The sequence below is a fragment of the Sminthopsis crassicaudata genome, chromosome 2, assembly GCF_048593235.1.
Source record: "Sminthopsis crassicaudata isolate SCR6 chromosome 2, ASM4859323v1, whole genome shotgun sequence".
NCBI lineage: Eukaryota > Metazoa > Chordata > Mammalia > Dasyuromorphia > Dasyuridae > Sminthopsis > Sminthopsis crassicaudata.
The window spans coordinates 28,560,806-28,574,050 of NC_133618.1; the positions used below are offsets into that span (position 1 = coordinate 28,560,806).

General features: G+C 48.8%; 1 protein-coding gene across 1 annotated transcript; it reads left to right on the top strand.

Annotated features, from left to right (window-relative positions):
- The first annotated feature begins 3,989 nt into the window (after positions 1–3,989).
- On the top strand, positions 3,990–13,131 carry LOC141554036 (homeobox protein notochord-like). Its single transcript, XM_074285551.1, has 4 exons — positions 3,990–4,611; positions 9,772–9,998; positions 10,509–10,638; positions 11,937–13,131. The coding sequence occupies exons 1-4, from the start codon at positions 4,299–4,301 to the stop codon at positions 12,218–12,220; spliced, it is 954 nt and encodes a 317-aa protein (XP_074141652.1). The 5' UTR covers positions 3,990–4,298; the 3' UTR covers positions 12,221–13,131.
- The last annotated feature ends 114 nt before the right edge of the window (positions 13,132–13,245 follow it).

Below are 13,245 nucleotides of genomic sequence, written 5' to 3' on the forward strand. Positions count from 1 at the left end.
GGCCAGAGGATCACAGATCTAATGAGGGGATGAGTGGCGAGTATGGAACCTAAATTCGAACATTTTTCCAATGCCCTCACTACCCATTTTGCTAAGGGGGTCTCCCAAGAGCCATTTATGATTCCTCCCTTCTTTCCCTTCATCTCTGATAAATACATGAACCTGTATATTTAATCTTTGCCTTCATCCAAGTCACTGAGATCAAAAAGGTAAATTGCCCAGGACCAACAAAAAGATTTCTTGGAGATGTCCTTCCGAATTGACTGCCATTGACTAACTATTATGACTGCTCTGGGTTTATCTTTCAACCAATACTGAATCTATCTGAAGATGCTCTCGTGTAGTCCATATTTCTCCTTCTTGCTCACAAGGTTAGTGTGATAGAGTATCATTCTAGAGAATTCCCTTAATCTGCTTGACTAGGAAATCTGTCAAAAGAGAAAATAAAGTTAACGCATCATGGCTTGGTCTAGATGAAGTCATACTGAGTATTTTTGACTAGTTTCCTTTTCTATATATCTGTCAACCATTCCTTTCATGATATGTCCTAGAATTTTCCTGGGAATTGAAATCAAGTTCCTTGACTTACAGTGGAAAGCTTATGCTGTTTCCCTTTTTTTGTAAGTAGTCATATTTTTCTATTTGTAATTATAGAATCGTAGATTTCAGTCCAGAAAGTTTTTAGAAATCTGCTAATCCAGATATATGATATAATTTATATTATATTATAATATATATTGTATTATAAATGAGGAAGCTTAGATGACAATTCCATTAGGCTCCTACTTAAATGGGAAGAAAAAATGTAAGTTGGCCAGTTTCCTAGCATACACATCTGTCTCTTTGACTGACTTTCCCTTCTGCCTTAGAATCATTTGTGTTTCTGGCATCAAGTTCTATGATATTTTAGACCATGGGATCCTACTTACTTTTTCTTTGAAGTCTTTGAAATCTGTTTTCCCCAAATCTAGGATACAACTTTTCCCCTTTACTTAACATGTGTTAAAATGTTTACACCTAAAGTTCCCATTATTTTTACTTCAACAACTGGATCCTCTGTTTTCATTGAGATCTTTACCTTAAGAACTCAAGACTAAGGGGGTAACCAAGAATTAAAGAACAAAATGAGTAATTTCAATTCCATTAGACTGCTCTGTGGCTCAGAGGATCTGACTGGATTTAATTTTAAAAACCTAAATTCAAATCCAGCTTCTGACACTTATTTGCTGTTATTCTGGACAAGTCACTTAATCTCAGTCTTCCTCAAATCCCTCATCTTTAAGATAGGAGTAATGGCCCTCAACTCCTGGGATTTTTGTGAGAATTCAATGAGATAATACTTGTAAAGTGCCTGCAAATCTTAAGTGCTACATAAATGTCAGCTATTATCATTATTATTCCAGAGGACTTTTGCTAAATCATGATACTCACCTCTTGACAGAGAAGTAAATGGACTCAAGATGTCAAATGAGATACATTTTTAGATGTGTCTAATGCAGGAAAATATTTTTCTTGACTATCCATAATTTTTTTGTTTTTACTTTTCAATATTATTTTAGTTTCCAAATACATGTAAAGATAGTATTCAACATTTTTTTGGTAAGATTTTGTCCTCCAAATTTTTCTCCTTTCTCTCTTATCTTCTCCCCTATCTGATACAGTTTAAATATGTGCAATTATTTTAAACACATTTCCATATTTGTCATGTGCTGAAAAAAAAAAAAAAAAGAATCAGACTCAAAGCGGGGAAACCATGAGAAACAAACAAAAAGTGAAAAAATAGTATGCTTTGATCCATATTCGGTCTCCATAGTTCTCCCTCTGGATATCAGTGATACTTTTGACTATGAATATTTGTTACGATGGTTTCCTTTTTTCTTTTTTTTCATTGTCAAGGATGAGATGAATTGAAGAAAAAAGGGGACTAGAACTAGGGAACTTAAAATCAAATTAAAGTTTTAAATTAAATTAAATTAAAATTTGAAAAGAAAGATTATCCCAAAAAAAATTGAAAATAATGCTGAAGAAATAAAAAATCCAGAAAGAAGCCCAGGCAATTAGGACAGCTTTGAAAGCTGTTCCTTTTATTATACACTTTAAAGGAACAGTAAACTGTACATAATACAATAATACAAACATGCATCTTCATTTACAACTCCTTTTCTGTTTTATTATGCATATGGATATGTTTACTTTATTTGGTATTAAGTTCAGAATTTCTAAAAAATAAAGTTCTCTTAAAAAGATAGACATTGGGTTTTTTGGGTTGTTGTTTAGGCAATTGGGATTAAGTGACTTGCCCAGGGTCATACAGCCAGGAAATGTTAAGTGTCTGAGATCACATTTGAACTCAGGTCCTCCTGACTTCACTGGTGCTCTATCTACTGAGCCATCTTTTGCCCCGAAGTTATTGTTTTAAAAGTAATTTATCTGAAGATACTTTAATGGTGGGTTTGTTTGGTTAATCTGAGAGTTCCTTTCCAGCCAAGTAAGGTCCTGGTTAGTTTCTGCTCTTCTGAAGGAGTTTGCTCTTGACAGTATCTGTATAATGTAAATAAAGTTCCTTGGCATACTTGATTTCACTTAATCATCACCACGACAATATTGTGGTTCATTTATTTCACTTGTCCTGATCTTTGTGACCCATTTGGGACACGGGAGTGGTTCACAGCTAAAATGAAATGACTTGCTTGGTCACATAACTTCTTTTGAAACTGAGTCAGGATCAGACTGAGCCAATTAACAAGGCTTTATGGATTTGGGGGAAATGAGGATTTTAGCATCTATCATTTCTAAAATGAGCTCTACTCTAGTTTTTGAAAGTTCAATCTGGTTTGTTGAGAATCTGCTCTGCTGTCAGCACTGTAAACCAAGGGGGGGGGGAAGAGAGCATAAAATACAACCCCTGCCAGACTTGACTTTAAACTTTTCAACATTTTTTAAAATTAGTAATTGATTAAAAGCAAAGATGGCATGGGATTGCAGGTGGTTGAAACTAACCTAACATGGTGGATAACAGAAATGAGACATAAAATGCTACTCAGATCTCAGGGAGACTGCAATGTGGAAGAATGGAGAAAAAGTTATACTATGACATTAACATTGCAAAAAGAAACAATTGTGGAAGGCATAAAAACTCTGAGCAACACAGAGATCGGCCGGGCGTGCAGGAGATGAAAAGGGCCAGCCACTGCTTTCGAGACGCGATGGGCTCGAGAAGAGGCTCACAGGGGAACTTGCTTTTCTTGACTAAGCATATTTGTAACAAATTTGGTTGTTGTTGGTTTTGTTGTTGTTTGGGGGAAGGGGGAGGGGAGAAACTAAATGTTATATAAGAATAACATTTAATTGGAAAAGTAAAATATTTATTGAGCGATTAGAAGGGTCAAATCCAATGTATCTTATTTTCCGGCTGCTCCCCTTTCTTCTCCTTGGAAACTTCCTGGAGTTCAGTTAACACGCATTTATTAAGCGCCTACTGTGTGCTAGACACCAGACTTAAAGCTAGAAATACTTTGTTTTTGGCGGGACGTGGGGGAGATCAGTAGAAAGAAAAGAGGTGAATTGTGGGGACCCCTCCTCTCTGCAGTCACGTCGGATTTCGGCTTCGATTTCCCAGGACCCACCCCTTCTTCGGTCCGGGGTAGGTGGGGGGGGAGAGGCGGAAGTGGGAGTATTGGTTTACGGGGGGAGGGGAAGGAGCCGCTCGAGTTGAAGGGCTGAGAAGCCCGGGACATCCCAGGTTCCCAGGTGCCCGAGGCTCCCCGCCCCTCCTCAGCCTCCGGGGGCTCGGGAGGGGAGAGGGACCCAGGCTTTCCAAGTAACGAGGGGCCCGCCCATTTCGCATATGAATGATTCATTTTGCTGGGAGCCGGTAAGTGGAGGTGGGGGGTGGTCGCCTTATAAAGCTTCGGACCCCGCCCCCGACTCGCAGACTGGCTCCCGGCTGCCGGGGCTGCGCTCCGCGCTTGTCCGGGGAAGGAAGGAGCTGGAGCGCGGTCTCGGTAGCCTCCGCCGCGCCAGCACCTGCTCCCGCACCTCGCCCTCGAGGCCGCGGCGCGGAGGGAGCCCGGCGGACCGCGCAGCGCGGACGGCCCGGGCCCCGCCCGGACGGGTGAGAGTGCATCCCCTCTGCCTTCTCGCCCACCTCCGCGCGCCCCAGCCCTCGTCTCCTCTCAGCCCCCTTTCCTTCCACTTCCTTATCTGGGTTTCTCTCTGCGGCGCTAGCCCCCGACCTTCGCTCCCCGACGCCCCCGGCTCCCGCGGCTCCCCGGACCGGCTCCCGCGGAGTCCCCGACATGACCCAGAACGATGGAGGCCGCCGTCCCTCCGGCGCCCAGCGGCCCGCGGATCCCTCCACGTTAGCCTTCTCCATCGATGCCATCCTGTCCAAGGCCAGCCCGCAGCCGCGGGAGCCCCCTCGGGGCTCGGGGCTCTTGGGCTTGGCCCCCCGAGACCCCGCGTGCCCCCCGCTCGGCCCCGGCTGGCCGCGGCCCGGAGACTGCGCCGCGGGCTGGATGGCCCCCTTTGCCGGCGTCTACGTGTGCCGGCCTTCTCCTAAGTCCCTGCTGTCGGCGATCCGCGGCCCGCAGCCCGTCTGCGCTGCCCAAGGTAAGGGCCGGCCCTGCCTCCGCGGCCCCCGGCGGCCGCCTCCGGCTCCGTGCGCCGGCCGGCTCTAGTCCGGAGCGGGGATCGCGCACCGGCAAGAAATGGGCTCAGCTGGGGAGCGGCCCGGGAGGAGGACAGGGCTGGGGAGGAGGACCGGGCTGGGGAGGAGGACCGAGCTGGGGAGGAGGACCGAGCTGGGGAGGAGGACCGGGCTGGGGAGGAGGACCAGGCTGGGGAGGAGGATCGAGCTGGGGAGGAGGACCGGGCTGGGGAGGAGGACCAGGCTGGGGAGTGGGTGTCCGGTAGAGTGTCAGCCTGGTGAGGAGCGGAGAAAGGGGGAGACCCGAGGAGGAGGAAGCTGGAGGAGGTGGAGACCACCTTCTAGGAGGATTACGGGAGGAGGGATGGGGATGACCCGGGGACTTGACCCTGTCAGAGCGTTGGGCATGAATGCTTCTCGCGGCTTTGGAGAATCAACTCAGAAATCATGTCAAATCAGTATTCCCATGTTCTGCCCCGAAGGAGGCGATCTTCCCCCCCCCCCCCCCCCCCCCCGTCTCCGGAGAGCTCTGTCTCTCCCTGCCCCCCCCCCCAATCAGGGTGCCGCTTTGCTCCGGGTCCACTCCAGCATCAGGGCTCCTGCATTCAGGGCCAACCCCAACCGTCTCCTTCCTAGGTTAAATCATGCAGTGCTCCAGAACAGCTGTAGCCCCCCATTTTCTGCTACTACTAAGGCTTGCAAAGCTCTTTACAAATCTCATCCCTTTAAATCTTCACAACAAACTTGGGAGGTAGGTACTAACATTATCCCCATTTTATAGATAGGGAGACAGAGGCCGGCAGAAGTTAGGGGACTTGCCCAGGGTCACCTGACTATTAAGTGTCTTCTGCTGGATTTGAACTTAGGACTTCCTGATTCTGGGCCCAGTGCTCTAGCCCTTGTATCATCCAGCAACTCCATCAGTCCTAAACCGCTCTGGGATTCAAGGTTCCCTCCTTGTGATCTTAGTAAAAGTAGTTTTTTTCTATTCCCCCCCCATTTTCCCTTCTTGTTACATCTTCCCTCCCTTTTCCCTTTCTAGAAATCCCTTCTTGTTACATCTTCTCCCCCTCTTTCCCCTTCCTTCTAGAAAATTAATAAGCCACTAGAGCTGTAGACCTGCAGTCTAACTGACCCTGAGGTGAACAGCGATTGCTCAGCTTGTGGGCCCTCCCCCCCGGCCCCCCCCCACTCAGTCTGAACCAGGGGGTCCAACCTAGAGGCGATTTTGTTTTTATCCCGATTTTAAATTCTGAATTTACATCGAACCAAAGATACCTAAGCTGGGTGATCCTGGGCCCATCACTTAAACCTGTCCGCTCCAGTTTCCTCCACTGTAAAAAGGAAGTAACAGTGACATTTCCCAGGGTCATGGTGAGGTTCAAATGAGATAAATCAGGTCAATAAGCATTTATTGAGCATCTACTGTTTGCCTGAACTAAGCCCCTAGGATACAAAGAAAGGCAAATGCAATCTGTGGAAGGTCACGGTCTAATGGGGAAGACTCCAAGTGAATAACTAGGCCGAAGCAAGATAGAGACAGGATAAGTTGGATGGAATCTCTGAGGGGCTTCCCTAGCATTTGGGGGGCTTCCTGCCTAATTTAGATTTTAGTTGAGGTTGGAGGTTTGGATGTCATCTCTGAGGAGCTTCCCTAGCATTTGGGGGGGCTTTCTGCCTAATTTAGATTTTAGTTGAGGGGGGCATCTAGGTGGCGCAGTGGGTAGAGCACAGCCCTGAATTCAGGAGGACCCAAGTTCAAATGTGGTCTCAGACACTTAACACTTCCTAGCTGTGTGACCCTGGGCAAGTCACTTAACCCCAGCCTCAGGGGGGAAAAAAAAAAAGATTTTAGTTGAGGCTGGAGGCTTAGATGGCATCTTGAGGGGCATCCCTAGCATTTGGGGGGATTCCTGCCTGAAGTTAGGTTTTAGTTGAGGCTGGAGGTCACAAGTCTGGAAGGCTAGCAGGGAAAATGCCAAAGACTTGCCCGGTGGAATGTTTTATTCAAAGACCCTCTGGGGACAATACCTGTAAAGGGTTTGGTAACTTTAAAGTGCTAGATACAAGTTAGCTTTTATTATGGAACTCTCTGGAGTTTGGAGTCTGGAATAGGAGGCTCAGTTCCCCTCCCACCTGCACCCCCTGCTTACTGGCTGTGATCCTGCGCAAGTTAATTAACCTTTGTGTACCTCCATCCACCCTGCAGGACTTCCCTCTCTGACAATCTGCATTTGTAGGGAGAGTCTACCCCAGCGGGGAGGGGATCTAGCAGCCCCCAAAAGGAATGGTGGATTGTCTCATGGGGAATCCTCCAGGGACAGCTTCACTTCATGCAAGGAGTTGGAAGGGACCCCAAAGGTTTAGTCCCAAGGACCCTAAAACAGGTCGTCCTCCAGCCGTGCTCAGAGCCCTCCGGGGAGGGGGAGCAGGTCCCCTCCAATTCTGGGAGTCTAATGGTTAGCAGGTTTTCCCGATAGTCATCAGCAACTTGATTCTTGGTACCTTAAGGGCTGGCTCTGTTATCCCGGAGCAAACAAGGCAAGTCTATCACTAGACACAAAACTTTTGTAGTCTGTCTTGCAAACCTTGTTTTCCCAGGCTTTTCCCTGCTTCCTCTTGTTTGTTTTTCTAGGGTTGTATCTTCTTGATCTCTCACTCTGTCTTGTCTCTCTTCCCTTTCTCTCTATAATATTCTCTCATTTTCCTCTTACTTCCTCCTCTTCTCCCTCTCCTTTCCCCTCCTCTTCCCTCCCTTTTTTCCTCCTTCCTCCTGCTCTTTCTCTAATTTTCTTTCTCTCCTTCCTCTCTTGTTTCTCCCTCCCTCTTTCTCTTTCCCCTTTCTCTTCCTCCCTCCCTCCTCTTTTCCCTTCCTCTTCCACCTTCCCTCTTTCTCTTTCTCTGTAATACTCTTATTTTCTTTTCTTTTTTCCCTTACCTTCCCTCTTCCTCCTCCTTCTTTTTTCCTTTGTCTCCTCCCCTTCTCTTCCTCTCTGTCTCTCTCCCTCTGTCTTTGTCCCTCTCATTTTCTCTCTAGGTCTCTCCTCCATTTCCACCCCCAGGTCTTGTACGTGTCTGACCCCCCCTCCCCCCATGCCTCCTTTCTCTGCCTCTTAGAAGCCTTTTTCTCCTTCAAAGTTTGGCTCAAGCCCCCCTACTCCATATGGGGGAGCCCATTCTGAACTTTCCTCCTCTTATTACCTTATTTTTATGATCTCCTTGTACATATAAGTGTTTTTTGTTGCTCACCTACCCACCCAACCCTAAGAAACCCAAGCTTCTAGGTTTGGTAAACTCCCTGAGGACAGGCACTGTTTCAGTTTCCATCCCTTAGGGCATCATAAATGCTCATTGGCTGATTAAGTCTGATCCCTCTTCCAATTTTCCTTAGTCTTTTTTTTCCCTGGCCACAAAATCCTTCTTTGACAGTATTTGGAAATTGTGAGACCCAGGACTAAAGATGACCCTCCAAACCCAGCCTGACCAGGCTTAAGAGTATTGGAGAGCTATCTCCCTATGCTGAGAGGGAGTTTTTAGTCCTGAATCACTCTCCCTTGGCTAGCATAATGGCTAGTATACAGTAGGTGCTTAATAAATGCTTATAGCTTGACTACAAACACATCCTATTAACCCTCATTGTGTTGCTTGGGTGAAATGAGATCATAGATAAAGTGCCTTATAAATAAATGCTGTTAGTAATTGCTTCTATTAATGCCATTGTTAAACAAAACCTAATTCTAATTAGACTTGTAAAAGTTTTCTGGGGCAGATTAGTAAACAATCCTATTTTCTAATCTGATGAGTTGCTTATAATTCCGGGAGACTCATTGTGTTGTGGGGATGTAATGAGATCACAGATAAAGCACTTAGCAAACTTTCAAGTGCCACATAAATCTGTCAATAATTGCTTCAATAAGTGCTATTATTAAGCAAAGTCTAATTCAAATTAGGCTTTTAAAAGTTTTCTAGGGCAGATTAGTTGCTAATCTGTTCAGCAGCTCCTGGAAGGCCTCTCCCCTTCCCTTGGACTCCTGGGTCAGTCCTGGAGTTTGGGGATCAGTTGGCCTGCTTCCCCACTTGGTGGGCCACTTCCCCACCTCTCTTCTCTGCCACAGCTGTCTTAATTAAGCCCTCTAGCCTTTCTACAAATATCTCCCTGCTCTCTAAACATCTGGAGGTCGGAGCTAGTTAAATCTTCCTGGTCAGCTGATCCGAGACAACCCCCTGGGCTTTTCCTGGTGTGGGGCCGCTGGAGAGAACAGGGGAAAAACCCAATTAGTTCAGGTTGGTTCCTTTAGCAGCACCTGCTTTTCCGGGCAGCAGGCTGGGAGCTGAGGCCCAAGTCTTTGGAAGCCCAGGGAGAGAGTTTCTGATTTCTCCATTTTGGCTTTTAGGGAATGTCTAGGCCAGAGCCTCCAAAAGGGAAACTGAGCCTAGTCTAGAGCTTTGCACACAGTAGGCTTCTCAATCTGCATTTATTGTTCACAGTAGACTGCTGGATGTGTGTGTGTTTGGTTGGTTTGTTGAATGAAGAACAGATTTCCCCTGAGTCTCAGTGCTTGGCAGGGATGAGCAGATCCCTCTGACTGAGGACCCGGGAGATCTCTCTCTCTCCTTTTCCTCCCCAAAGTTCAGTGATGGCAGTAGCGCTTTCTCCCCCGCCCTTGGGCACTTCAGGATTCCTGCTTTTGGAAAGTCCGGGTTCAAGGCCTGGCTCCTCCCTCTGTTATATCGTTTCTTGGTGATTATTTTGCATACCTTTAATTTTTAACAATTCCTTAGTCAACAAACATGTATAAAGTCTTTATTATGTGCCTCAAACTGAGGGCATACACTAGACTAGTCCCTGCCCTCCCTCACTTGGATACTTAGGTCTATGAGACGTGAATAGATGGAAGGTAATCTGAGAGGGGACGCACTAAGAGTTGTGAGGACCTGGAAGGGCTTCCTGAGGAATTTGGACAGTTTTAAAATGAACCAGGAAAGCTAAAGGTGGGGCCCGGAGGAAGAGCCGGCGTCCCTCCAGGTGTGGGAAAGCCATGTCCAGGGAGATGGACGTGGGTTTCAGGACCTCCTTCATGGCGCCAGTGAGTGGCTTTAAATGACCGATTTCTCCCTCCTAGGCCTGGAGCTGCCTGACCGTGTGGCCCTGCAGGGCCCCCTGACCTGGGGCCAGGCGGACTATCTGAGTAAGATAAATGGCACCCCCAAAGCAAGCCGCAAGAGGAGCCGGACGGTGTTCAGCTCCGAGCAGCTGGACGAGCTGGAGAAGGCCTTCCTGAAGCAGCCATACCTGGTGGGGATGGAGCGGACCCAACTCTCTCAGCAGCTGCATCTCTCCGAGACCCAGGTGGGAAGCCCCAGTCCTGGTCCCCCCCCTTCCTGCCCGTACCTTGGCGGAGGATGGACTTCTTGTGTGTGACCCCAGAACTTCACCGGGTGCCCCTCTCCCCTCCCCCGGAGATGAGCTTAGCTGGGCCACGATGGTCCGTCGCCCTTTCAGTCAGCGATCGCCCCATCCCAGTGTTTGTTCCATTGCAGAGTCAGCAGCCCTCCTTATATATGAAAGGGACCTCCAGAGCAGGCTTGCGGTGCAGGAGCTCGGAGGGAAGGCCAGGGGAAGTTGGCTGTGGGGACATTCAGGAGAGAGAAGGCGGCAGGGCCGTTCTGAGTTAGGTTGTGGAGAGCTCGAGTGCCAGCTTCAGCAGACTCCAAGATACCTCCCAGAGCCAAGCCCAGATAACTGCCCTCCTGTCCATGCCCCTTCTTTCTCTTCTGTGAGCGTGACCCAGAGCTCCTCTCGCTCCGGAGAGCTGGGGGTTCAGTTTGTGACCTCTGGTTCTACCCTCTTCCGACACAGGTGAAAGTGTGGTTCCAGAACCGCAGGATCAAGGGTCGGAAGCAAAGCCTGGAACAGAAGAAAAAAAAGCTGTCCTTTTCCCCACCCAGGTCACCCCAGGAACCCAGCAGCAGCAGCGAAGACAAAGACGGTACGTTTATGCTGCCAGCCGAAAGATGCCCCCCTTTGGTTCCCACTGACTCAGTTATGTCCTGGTGTGATGGGGGTTCCAGTGGTCTGGCTGGGTCTCTTTCCCTTCTCTCCCTCTCCTGCCCCCTTTTGGGGTAACGCTCAAGGGTCACTGAGACCCTCCCCCCTGCCTTTAAATTTCATTTCTGTGTCCCTTCCTGGGAAATGGAAAGTTTGTCTACCTCAGGTCTGGCATCCCCCTTTGACAGAAGGGAGAGCAAAGAGCAGAAAGTGGGAAAGGACAGTCCAACAAGTATTGAGCACTTACAGGATGCCTCATTTCCTATCGTATCTCTTGCCTTACACTGTTCTAATCTCTTATCTGCACAAGGCAGTTTTTGCCACCTTTGTCTGCCTAAGTGAGGCTGACTGTCCCAGCAGTGGGTCATAGTTCTAGAATCCTCGATACCAGAACTTGGGACAAATCACTTTAACTGGCTCGGACCTCAATTTCCTCAAATGCAAAGAAGGGAGAAGATGCCCTCTGAATGACTTTATATTTGGGAACTTAGCTCACCGAAGCAGGCCTGGGAAGGAGAATGAGGAAACTGAGGCAAATGGGTTTAGGCAATTTGCCCAGAATCATGCAACTAGTCAGGGCCTGAGGCTGGATTTGAACGTGACTTTTCCTGATTCCAAGTCCACCTAGCTTCATTCGGTGACTTTCTTAAGGCTTAGTTTCTTCAGTTGTAAAATGAGGTTAGGAGGAGATGCCTTCTGAGGGTTCCCACCTTCTGCCCGTCTTAGAGGGGAAGCACTTCTTGTCCTTCGGGACTGTGTTTGGGAGTGGGCTGAGTCCTGTCCTCTCTAAGGGTTAATTCCTGCCGAGTCCCTGTAAAATGCAGGTGGAGAAAGGAAAGGGGCCCGCTGCTAACTCAGGCTGCAGGTGTGTCTATTGGTCCCCTGGGCTGGGCGAAGGCCTCCTGACTTGGCCTCTCAGCTGAAGGCTGGCTTCCCCCAGCTCAGAGGGAGGGGAGGAAGGAAGCATTTAACCCATTCTTGACTGGGCCATTTTTCTCTATCCTTCTCCCCCAGATCCCATCTTGCCTCCTTCCTAAAAGCTTGAGGAGCGAGTATTTCCCGGAAACCCCAGTTTAGAGAAGGAAGGGCGAGGGACTAGCTAGGAACTGAGTCGGCCTCCAAGATGGAAGGTCGCTTAGGGGAAGCTGTTCTCCTGTTCTCATTTCACCACCTCGCTTTGGGCGGGCCATGGCTCGTTTATGGACTCGAATTGTACAGTAACTGCTGCTGTATTTTTAGGATGCCCAAAGGAATCTGCGTCTTCCAGAACGGCCAGCGGTTATCCTTGTCCTGTCCTCCAAACGGCGGCTCGGCCTTGTGAGTCCCGCTTGGCCCCCAGCCTCCCTGGGAGTCTCCGAGATGAAGGCTGTGGCTCGAAGCCCTTTGTCCCCCTGGAAGGGCCACGGGGAGGCACGTCGGGCTCTGCAGAGCTCCAAGGGAAGCCTTTCAAAGCCGGACTGGCCACACTGGTCCTCTCAGCCAAGCGTCTTCAGCAGTCCAGTGCCACGGGCATTAAATGTTGATGATCCGTGTCCAGCCCGAGTGCTGGATGGAGACACTGCGGAGTCTCGACTGACATTTAGAGTTGAAGGAGTCTGGGCCAGCAACTCCAGCAGCTCCCAAAGAACAAGATAAAGATCTTCATGTCATCTGGGAGTTTTCCACACAGGGAGACCCTCCCTTTGGGGAAATCACTGGCTGGAACTGCTAAGGAAAGCTGCCAGGCTCTGTGTACACAACAGGCTCCCTGCCCTTCCGAAGCTCTCTACTGGGGTTGGGGGGTGAGAGAAGGGGAAGTGGGAGGGCAGGGGATGGGTAGATAAGGAAATGAAGAGTGGCTCTGTGATCTGGGTGCTCCCTTCACTCCTCTGTCCATTGCCACCCCCTCACCCCAGCCCAGCTTTGGATCCCAGTGGCCGGGGGGACATCTCCAGTGGGATGCCTTGTAGTATCTCAAGCTGAACATGTCCGAAAGTCCCTCCCCCTTTCCAAACTTATCTATTTGTGGTTGGGCCTTCCTTGACTCCCGGACACTGGCAGTCACCCCACATATTCCATGGACTGCCAGGTCTCGTCCTGCCCACCTTCACCCCCTGTCTCCCACGTCCCCTTCTCCTCACTCAAACCGCGCCCCTCCCCCACCATCTCCCCTCCACACTTCTACAAGAGCCAGAACATTGCTCTGCCAGGTGGCTCCTGAGCAAGTGTGCTTGAAAGCCCCCAGCCTCTCAGGTGTCCCCGCCCCAGAGCCCAGAGGAGAGTAGTTATGTTCTGGGGACCGGGCCTGCCAGGGGAATGAAAATGGGGATGTCGCTCCAGGCCCATTTATAGTAAATTGTAACTTTTGTCCTGGATGTTCACCTTTTTGCTAAATTATGAAATCTAGAGGATTTTATAGGAAAGATAAAATAAAATTTTCAAATAAAAAAAAAAAAAAGGCTCTATCCAGAGTAGGTTTGACTTTAAAGTGCTTATGTAAAGACAGCTGTGTCATTCCTAATCTCAGTGTGAGCGGGGAGTTTCTTAACTAGTCCACAAGCCTTTAATA